At 36.7% G+C, this 10544-nt stretch overlaps 1 protein-coding gene and 1 non-coding gene across 10 annotated transcripts in view; one reads left to right on the top strand and one right to left on the bottom strand.

Moving 5' to 3' along the window:
* The first annotated feature begins 3889 nt into the window (after positions 1-3889).
* On the top strand, positions 3890-3971 carry Trnas-gcu (transfer RNA serine (anticodon GCU)). The gene has a single exon. It is a non-coding gene; the product is annotated as a tRNA-Ser (tRNA).
* Positions 3972-4374: 403 nt separating this feature from the next.
* LOC131771725 (uncharacterized) overlaps positions 4375-10544 on the bottom strand; it is a 34332-nt gene continuing 28162 nt past the window's right edge. For 3 of the 9 annotated variants that reach the window (XM_066169980.1, XM_059087575.2, XM_059087576.2), the window contains 10 exons: positions 10261-10313; positions 9675-9813; positions 9351-9458; positions 9177-9272; positions 8612-8769; positions 8282-8344; positions 7931-8053; positions 7530-7664; positions 6337-7227; positions 4380-5897 (listed from right to left, as the gene is read on the bottom strand). In XM_066169980.1, coding sequence (XP_066026077.1) covers positions 5786-5897; positions 6337-7227; positions 7530-7664; positions 7931-8053; positions 8282-8344; positions 8612-8769; positions 9177-9272; positions 9351-9458; positions 9675-9813; positions 10261-10313 — 1878 coding nt within the window. In that variant the 3' untranslated portion in view covers positions 4380-5785. Of the gene's footprint in view, positions 5898-6332; positions 7228-7529; positions 7665-7930; positions 8054-8281; positions 8345-8611; positions 8770-9176; positions 9273-9350; positions 9459-9674; positions 9814-10260; positions 10314-10544 lie in introns of those variants that run through there. The other 6 variants (XM_059087571.2, XM_059087570.2, XM_059087577.2 and 3 more) reach the window with 4 other exon arrangements.

Below are 10544 nucleotides of genomic sequence, written 5' to 3'. Positions count from 1 at the left end.
CTCTGCAAAAACAGTAGGCAGTCGAAGGTCTCAGTTTGTGGTACATCGCCTTTACCGTCTGTAATTGAAAACCCTAATGTTCCTGTTTTTGAAACTGATCATAAATATATCCATCTAACCAATCAAGTACCAATATCTTCATCATTCAAAGGTTCTGGCAATTGTCTGTTCTTTGTTTACTCCTTTATTTAACAAAAGTTCTCGTGTTTTCGTCGTCTGTTTTTTTGCTTTCTTCTTTTCGGAACTGGTAAAGCATTCTTTGATCTATACGCTGACTGACGTTGTTAATAGTGGAAAGTTACCTTGACATTTTGACTTCTCTAGAAAATTCAAAATTGGTAGTGTTCCAGGACATCCGTTTTTCATTTTTTCACTCAGATCATTTCTTCCCTCGTAAACATGTCATTCATCTTACAACATGTTAACATCTTTTCAAGATGTTCGTAGTTTCAAACAGCTGGTGCCTCATCAACGATTATTACATACCTTTTATGCGCCATACTTTGTAGTGATATATCATATATGCGGGTAATCTGCCGCGCGAGTAAATGGACGGAAATTACGGTATTTATTTATTACTCCAAGGTGTTTCGACGAGTGCAGCTAAGGAGGCCAAAATTTTCTCAACATTTTCAATTAAAAACAAAGCGTTCATTTCCGATCAAGAAGTTTGTGTCCTCTTGTTTCATTTTGTTTCTGATACAATTTTTGGCCAAATTCGAAGATATCTCTGAAGATATCTTGCTGAATTACTTACTCGTGGTGGTTGTACTAACGAATACTTATTTCTTCTTGGCTTAAGTCTTAAAGTCAAGCTCATGTCATTGATATTCAAATACGGGATCTCTCAAATGGGTGCTGTTGTAAAAAAAAAACCTGTTTTCCCTCACTAGCTCGGATACACAATTTTACTGGTGACAATTGTGGTTGGTTGTGCGTCATACCAATGTTGTGACTAAGAACTCTGACCTCATTCTCGTTTTATTAAATTAGAGATGATAACTCCATTGGTGATGGGTGCTGTTATTTCGCTCTGACCAAAGGCTAACGTACGAAACGTCAACTTTGAAACTCTTTATAGTGGCCAATTTACGTTATCAACTCAGCTGATAATACTAAATTACCCAGTTATTCTCTCCTACCGACGCAGCACCACAGTTTCTCTAGAAACTTACTCCCTTTATGCGGCTGCTATGAAGAGACCTGATTTCCCTCATTAGCTCGGAAAAATACTTCTACCGGTGACCTTTGTGGCTGGTTGTGCGTCATACCCGGCAATGTTGTGACCAAGAACTCTGACCCCTCGTTTTTTCATTTCCTTTTCGAAATTCAACAGGTGACCCTTGTGGTTGGGTATGCGTCATACAAATGTTGCGTTCATGAGCTCTCACTCGTCAATGTATCATTTCCGTTCTATGACTGTTAGGGAAAGCAATTCTGCTGGTGAACCTTGTGGTTGATTTGCGTCATACCAATATTGTGGTCAGGAGCTCTAACTTCTCTTTACATCATTTGCGGTTTATGGAGTTTGGAATGAGAAGGCAAAATATATGTGTCGGGAAGGAGAAATAGCACTTAGCCCTCTGCACGGCCTTAACGTAAACGCCCAGGGTTAACTCAAAGTAAGATTTTGAACATAGATCTATTGCTTTGTATGTATGCCTTATATTTGCATTTTCTCAGTTAATTGTAATTAACTATTATTTCTTGCTTTTAAAAATTAAACTTTAAGAACGTTAGCATATATTATTGTAATTGCGAATAGATTTAGCTTAGTAACCTGCAACTCCTTAGTGTAATTTGATTGAATTTTTGGTTGCTAAGAGTGTAATACGAGAGGTCTTCAATTGGCACCTGTCTTCCGCTGGTGTTAGATCCCCTAGACACTGAAATACAGCTACAGTTGTCATTATTATTATCACTATTATTAGTAGTAGTAATAGTAGTTATATTAGACGTAGTATTAGTATCAGTACTAGCACTAGCACTAGTATTAGTATTTGTATTAGTGTTAATATTAGTATTAGTATTATAATTATTATTATTATAAAAAGCAAGCTTCTTACACTTAGCTTATCAACAGCCGTTTGTGTATACGCATATGCGACAGATATAACACCAGATCCAAATTACCTCTAAGACAAAAATTAAATAAATATGTAAATTATTGAATAAAAAAAAGAGAAATGAATGAATGAAATGAGTAGGGAGGGATTAATGACTAACGGAGTGAGTAAATGGTAAGAAAATCTTGCCATCTTAGATTCTCAGTGAATTTAAATGTCGTCGTTGTTATTACCTTATTTCTTTTAATATATCATTTCAGACAAGTATTTATTGAAAAAAATTCATTTTTCTTTTCATCTATTTGTTAACCGACTTTGAAACAAACAAACAAACAACAGGAATTAAAACGATGAAGATAAAAACAAGGTTAATTTTGGATCATCGTAAACTATTAATGGTCCCTTTACTAAACTCTGGTGCCCGATGATCAACCCTCGCTTATTGTCCGCAGGGGTAACTGGAGATAGTTTCAGCCTGGGACAATTTCAGATACATTGAAGCAAAATTAATTAAAATAAGATTAAAAAAGCTAAATCCGATTATCCTGTAAAGAGGGGACTTAAGACGATTACCTCAGTTCAATAAAAAGTCACAATGAGATTAAAATCTTTACAAAGAATATTCCAAATGTTTTGAATGGTAAACCCATGACAAACGAGCCTTTTAAGGTTAAATTGAATTTCGACTTATAAAAATTGCAAGAGGATTGATATGGAAGGGACTATTTTAACTAATTTATGGGTTCCAGCTGGGTTTAAATCTACAATTTTATTTGAATGTAAATGTCAAACAGTATGGCCAAGGGTTTGTATTGACTCACGTACGTGCGCGGCTCTCCTTGGAATACCCGACGACTACTTCGGCCCCTTATAATTTTTAAGAATCAGCGAGCATTAAAGTGGAGAACGAAGAAATTTATTATTTGTTCGGGATTATCTACAAACTGAGTGTACACCAGACAATTGCGCGCAGAAAAGGAAAAAAAACAGACTCCTTTCATTTAAATGATAGACTGCAATTTCTATCGATTTATTGATAATAATCCACGAGGGAAGTTTGAGCCGGCGGCGAGTGATTTACAAACTTTGCTCGTGTTCTTCCAACACCCCGCGTGTGTTATTACGCCGGTAAACTTAGTAGAAAGTGCAGTCTTCTGCTTTTGCAATTGTAAAGTAAAATATATTTACAATGACGATAGATCTTTTTTGACCAAACTGGGCGCTCGTTGTAAGGGTTATTTTATTTACGATAACACGGCTTTCTTTTACTAATGCTACGATTCCAGAAACGGCGCGCCTCTGCGCACGGATTAATTAATACAAGTGTGACTGTTTGCTGGATTCTGTATCAATATGTTTATCGAATCTCCATCAAATGTTCGATACATCTAATGTTTCATTTTGATTTTATCGCTTATAAGTTATAATGTAACTTTTAGTTTCGGCTATTTTGGTATCGGTATCATGGTTCAGATTTCTTTCCTAGGGATAGCACCAGGGATACACCCCTGCCGAAAGGAGAAGGCCTTATGTCATGCCTTGAAGAGTATAAATCGATTTTTATTAGACTTACCTCAAACATTTATCGTAATTTTAATCACCATCAGTAATGATGTCTCCAAATACCAATGACCTACGGGAAATGATTGCAGTGAATGAAAAACTCAACAACTAATGAGTGTTTGTTGCATTTTTTTTTTTTACTTTCCTTAGCTTTACACGATCCTACGTATTAAGATTTGCGCACCTGTCTTTCCAACTGTCATTTCCTGTTCGTTTGTGTCTCAGTCGGTCACTCGGCCACTCGACCACCTCATAGCGAGGATGAGGTGGCCGAGTGGTTAAGGCCTTGGACTGCTAATCCAATGAGCTCTGCACGCGTGGGTTCGAATCCTATCCTCTTTTTTTTTTATTTATTTATTTTTTATTATTTCATAGCAGTCAAATTATCATGGGGATAGTCTGAAACGTGGCATCTATTTTGGGGAGTTGGTAGGCTCTCGTTAGCGGCTTTCCGGCATACAAAACAACAACAATGGACAGCAAGGGAGTAAGCTTCTAGGGAAACTGTGGTGCTGCGTCGGTGGGAGAGTATAATACGGTAACTTTCTATTGTCAGCTGAGTTGATAACGTAAACTGGCCACTGTAGAGTTTTAAAGCTGGCGTTTCGAGAGTTAGCCCTTCATCAGTCGCTCTGACGAAGGGCAACGCTAGGAACGTCAGCTTTGAAGTTCTTTACGGTTGCCAATTTACGTAATCCGACTCAGTTGATAATCCTAAATTGCCCTAATCTGAGACAAATGCAACGAATTGCAGCCGAGTATATTTGATATTACTTGTCTCGCAGTTTCTGATTTTGGTGTAATTCTGTTTTCCATACGGCTACATTTTTTTCATTTATTTTCAATCGTTCTTTTAAGAATGCCGAGTATACCTGAGAAACCGTTTGGGCCAATCAAGAGCGACAAAACTCGTTTAAAGAAAGCGCAATATGAGACTCCATTGGCATTTTATAGCACTTAGTGATGCCAGCTAGAGGCACATACCTCCTAATGGTTCATGCGAATGGAGGGCAAGAAATACGAAGTAATCTGCATTAAATTCTTAAGACACAAATTTTGTCTCCTTCGCCCACAAGTTTGACTTCGATTGCTTGGAAATCGAAGGGTTCCAGAATCAACCCCTCAGTAAATGGAATGAAAAAAAACAAGAACAAAAACAAGAGCAAAACAAAGCAAAAAAATAAGAAAGCGAGCAAAGACTTAAAACCGAAAAAAGAAGAACAATCACGAAAAAAAGGATTATCAGGCAGACATTCCACATCCGAAGAAAAAATTAAAACAACAAACATAAGCAACTCAAATAATGCAAAAAAAATAAACGAACGAAAAACAAACAAAAAAACAGAAAAAAGGCAAGACTAGGCAAAGGCTTTGAATAGCTCCTCCCCAACCTCTCCATTCCTTAAGTAAATAAAGAATAAAAGGAACCCTTCGAGATCTAAGTGAAAGATGTTAGTCAACCTATGAAACATTGTCTTGGCTTTCAGATTAGACTGTATTTGTTCTTCTAATCTATTTACAGTGGAGAGCTAACGATATTTTTCTTTTTACAACAAACAATAAAGAGAACATGCTAATGAAACCGAGTTGCTTTACATTGAATGTTGCTTTGCTTTTTAACTGGCTATGATCGAACACCTCTGCATCAAATAAGATATTTGAATAAGAATAAATTATTTTAGAAGCTAACCGATAATTCACATCGATTTTAAAACACTCTCAGCAATGATAATGATATAAATAATAATAATTAATATTAATATTAATAGTCAAAACGATAACATTAGTAATAATAGTATTAATAATAATATTGATAACCTTTGTTCGTGGATGTACTTAAATGTTGGAATGTATGTAAAATAAAATAAAAAAACAGCCACTAGCTCTTAAGTCTCTCGGAAAAAACCCTGAAGTTAGATATGAGAAAAGTGTTCCTTCGCAAGGGAGAGTGCGTTCATGAACCGTCACATTTTTTCAGGCTCATTTTATAAATCAGCAATAGTTGGTTGAGATAGAGAGAACACAATGAATCCAAGTTGCCACAATAGACGTCTTTTTGAGAGGTCGTGCTTGTTTCTTAAAGTAAACTGAAATCCATTAATTATCAAGTTGAACCTAGTGCCAAACACTGAGCCAGCTGTTTTCATCTTTTGATGTTAAACTGTGGAAACTCTTGCGCAAGGATCTGATGATCTCTGTGACCTGTGGGGTCTCTTTGTTGAGCATGGCGTGTTTGCATTAGCTTCTCCAGAGTACAATTGATTGACCCTGTATTTAAAAAGAATGATATTAATAATAATAATAATAATAGTCTTCAAGCACTTCTATTAGCAATTGACATATAAAGTCGAACCTGTAGTCACAAAAATGTAACTGCTAAATATAGAGTTAAAAAATTACAGTAATTTAAGGACAAAATGTGAGACTTCCACAACCGACCGCTTAATACGGTGCTGGTTAATAAAGGTTCGATTGAAGTGATGAAAAGGTTTTATCTAAATTGTATAAATGGACCATCAACGACCATCAGATTCAAACGCATTGGAACATGTGACCTCATCTCCCCTTCATAACAGTTCGATCCTGTGTCAAGAGAGCTGCTGCCCCATTAAATACTACGATAAGCTAAAGCAATCATTTTTATATGTTAAACTAAAACCAGCAAACATATAACCACATTTAGATACTATTCCAACATGCTACTTACTTTTTCTTGGAAGAGAAAAACTGCTTCATAACATCCTTAAACCTGCGTTTATTTTTGACGTTGACATCGTCAACTTGATCATCTCTTTCTTCCGACACCTCATCCGGTGTATTTTCCATCTCGGCGGACACCCAGTCACCCCAGCTCCTCCTATTCAGCCGGGAAAGTTTTTGTTTAGATTCATTTGTCCCAGAAACATTGGTGAGCGATGAACTGCTAAGTCTGTCCCTTCTCTCTTTTAAGATTTTATGAGTTCTGCTGTTTAGTGTGTTCGATGGTGAACTCCCGGGCGTTTCAGAAACTCCAGAATCTGCCAGACTTTCTTGAGAAATTCGCGATAAGCTCTTTTTGCTTCCCGTTGAGGGCGAGGAGTCTCCTGACACCACACTAGAGCAAACTGACCTTCGAAAACTTTCAGATGGCCTCCTTTTGGGCGAGAGAGTATTGCTCCTTGGTATCCACACATCTCTTGAACACTCAAGTGATTCATCATCCTTTGCTAAACTAGGGTCCGATAACACCTTGCCCTTGATTCTTTCGTCGTGTTCTTTTAATTGATAATTAGACAAGTATCCTAGAGAAACTGGACGAGGCCTCGCACGAGATGCAACGGCATTTTTTCTACACGGATTACACGGTGGTGTTCGGCTCGTTGTAAATTCTTTATCATCTGACCTTATATTTGCATTTTCATCCTCATTTTTGCAGCTGCCTTCATCAGCCGTATTTTGTTCATTTCCACTTTCGTTTATTTCGTTTTCCTTTGCTGTCCTATCAGTTTCACTCAAACTTTCGCGCTTGAAGGGTTCCTCTGTCGATCTGCGCCATTTCTTAGACCTTCGCTGCCAATTCCTTATAAGACTGTCTGCTGCCATTCGAAAAACATTTTGCCTGAAACCAGAATACAAACAGCAGTGTTAACTTTGGACATCATAATTGCCCGTGAGTGAAGATTTATTGAAAAACTGAAAGAAAAATTTAATGCTAATCTAGTCTCATCTATCACCAATTTCATCCTTTATTAACTGCGTACCCGACTTCGAGTTTTTTCCTCCTAACTACTATCATCCTCTCGTTAACAAGTGCCATTCTTCTGAAATTTCTTCTATTTCAATTATTAATCACCACAAATATAGGTATTTTTAATGGCATAGAATTACAAAAAGCCCCTCTTCATCCCGAAAGAAACTCACCCTTGATTCTTGATATCTTTTACATCCTCGATCGCCTCTTCTTCAATGGCAGCCATCTCTTCATACATCTCTCCCTCGTGGGGCGTTTCACCGCCTGACACACTATGAACACGACACAGTGCAGGAGATTTGCTGCTAAAAAAGGAAAAAGGGACGGTTGTTATAATCTTTTCTTTCGCTGCATTATTTCCTCTCTTTTTTCAATAAGATTAGTGAACAGGTTTTGTACTTTAAACCTTCCTTTAGGCCTAAAGATATGATGTCCTAAGCTACAACGTTCTGTACATTATGTTTCAGTAACTGTAACTGATTAATAATTTTTCCGTTCAATGACATGTCTTTCCTTTCTGTATGACACTTTTTCATCCATACGAATTTCATAAAAATCTGATGTAACTCACTTGTCTTCTGAAGTAACAGTTTGTTGCGTATCTCTCGCAGCTGTTGTATCTTGGGAAAAAGTAGTGAGTGGCCTAGGGGATACCATCGATATCGTTGACACGCTGCTATTTCCCAAAGATATTCTGTTTAAGGATAAGAAGAGCATTGAGATATGAGTATCTCTCAAAATGGTCGATCAACTTTAAGTATACATCCAGAACTTTAAGTCGTCTTCAGCGGAGTCAAATTAAAAAAGGACGGTCTCAGTAGCTTACGGAAGATTACGGAAGAGAATTGATATTAGTTGCAATTTAAGGTCAATATATGAAGCATTGTAGAAATTTTTGGGTAGCATTCAATTATATGCACACCTATCGTGGTCTTGTGAATTGTGCCTGCTCCTTGGAAGTTCTTTCCCCTTTTTTCTCAATGACCTGAAACGAAATTAGAGTAATGAGTCATTCATTTTATTTTTATTTGTGAATGAGGTGTTCAGGTCAGTGGCAATGCACTGACAGGAAACACTTGACTTTCATATGCTCAGGTTACTTCGAAGAAAACGCGTATGTACCGACATCTATATAAAGTGGCAAAGTGCATGATAGATCTATCAGTAAATTCACACAGTACGGAACGGATTGTTTCGTTTCACTGACTTACGAACAACATCCCTTATTAACGATATAAAAGTACAAACTTACTTTCTCTTGAAGCTCCGTTTAATCTGCGTGTTGTTTGCCAGTTTACAAGAGCTCTGGATAGAATCGTTAAGAATGTTGATCATTTGTTTCATTGTTTCCAAGGCGTTTGCAATGTGAAAACTGTCAGGATGTCCTGCATCTGTGTACTTTGAAAGTTGCTATGGAAACAAGCAAAGCATTTTCAACCTTTTTTTCCTCTGTTTTTTTTTCTGTCAGTTTCTCCCATTAGAAAAGGTATGGGCCATTTGGATGATTTATGCTCGGAATATCAGTATTCATCAAGTGATATTGCAGCTAGACTACAACCAACTGTTGCAAAACTGCTGAAAATTTAATAACTTCAAGAAACGGTTTCGTGAAAAAGCAAAAACCACAGATATTTAGACGCATTTGTTTAACTTTGAAAATTTGCGTGAAAGGACCATGCAAAATAACAAAAACGGTGTCCCATCTCCGAAAATCCTTAAAGTCATTGGTGATTTTAAAAACTTCTTATTGGGACATAGGTTCGTATTTCTTTAAATATTTAATATCTGTACCTTCCTAAGATACACTATTGACTTACCCTGAGAAGAAGGACGTATCGAGGTAGTCTTTGAATTGGAGTAAGGAGAAAAGCAGGTAAATCTAGTCCTTCGCATTCTGAGTTTAAAGAGCAGCTCTAAAAGAGAAAAGGAACAGGGTTAGACGCATTACTGTCATGGTAACCACACTGAAAGAAAACACTCCAGAAATTTACCTGTAAAAATTTCCTAAATTTGTGTGATCCCCTTGAACTTTTGTTTATTACGCCTATTGCCTTGGGGAAGTTGTTAACGTAATTGGAATAGATTCGTAAGACATCAATCTGTGGAATAATAGAGTATTGTTGATTTTCAGTAAAGTTAAAAAGCAAACAGACAAATACAGCTTGAAAGAGCTCTAACAGCTAAGGAACTACGTTGAAAAAAATCTACTCAGAACATTATGATGTTAAGGCTGAATGCAAGTACGACGTTTAGAAGCCATAGTTAAGAGTGAGCCAGTTTTACTTTTCTGTCAAAGCTTAAGAAGTGAAACTTACATGATAAGAGCTGCTTAGCTTCGTAAAAATGTCTCCAACAATGCCGTGTAATTTCCAGTTTTGAAGTCGTTCTTCTAAATCTTTCATAAAATGAGTATGACTTGTTAGGATATGCACCAGTTCTCCAGGAAAGAGCACACTGAAAACATGTTTACAAGTATATGTGAGTAAAGCACATCAAAGACTGATCAGTACGCTGCCGGTCTTAAAGAAATTACACTTGCATAGACTTGGCACTGAGCTCAGAGTAGTAGTCTGCGAAGTGCGGGTTTTTAGAGAACTCAAAGTGGCTATTTCTCTCTTTCATTTCTGGCGGCTTTGCCCTCATGACCCCAACAAAATAACTAAACCTTCATTTTAGGAATAAACGAACGTGCTTTACGAATTATTGGCCAGAAAGTAATGGAGAAGGTTTACAGAATAAGATAACTTAAGATAACCATCAAAAACAAGAACAAAAACATCTACGAAAATGATGACCACTGTGTATTCTACATTCAAGCAGCAAATCAGTACTTAACATTATTACACTTCTAATGGTCATTACTAATGATATATTTGAATACCCATTTGTAACTGCACTTACTCAATTTCTTTGGAAGACATTAAATTGCTTTCTCTCATTGGTTCCTCAAATACCTAGAAGTAAAATATCAAATTTGTATAGTAGTGAGCAGACCTTTTTAAAAGGTGCACTGTAAAATATTGCAATTCAAGAATCCTTCACACTCGCTCGTTGTGGAAAAATTAAAGGAATGGAATGCATCTCAGGCATAATTTAATTCAAATGGTGAAAATTTTTCTTTTCAAAATGTTTAAAAGGTAAGTGTGAATAAGTTTGGTTTTGCTTTTTAGGAGGTAATCATATAA

This window comes from Pocillopora verrucosa, chromosome 7 (genome assembly GCF_036669915.1).
Source record: "Pocillopora verrucosa isolate sample1 chromosome 7, ASM3666991v2, whole genome shotgun sequence".
NCBI lineage: Eukaryota > Metazoa > Cnidaria > Anthozoa > Scleractinia > Pocilloporidae > Pocillopora > Pocillopora verrucosa.
This window is presented reverse-complemented; position numbering and strand designations above follow the sequence as displayed.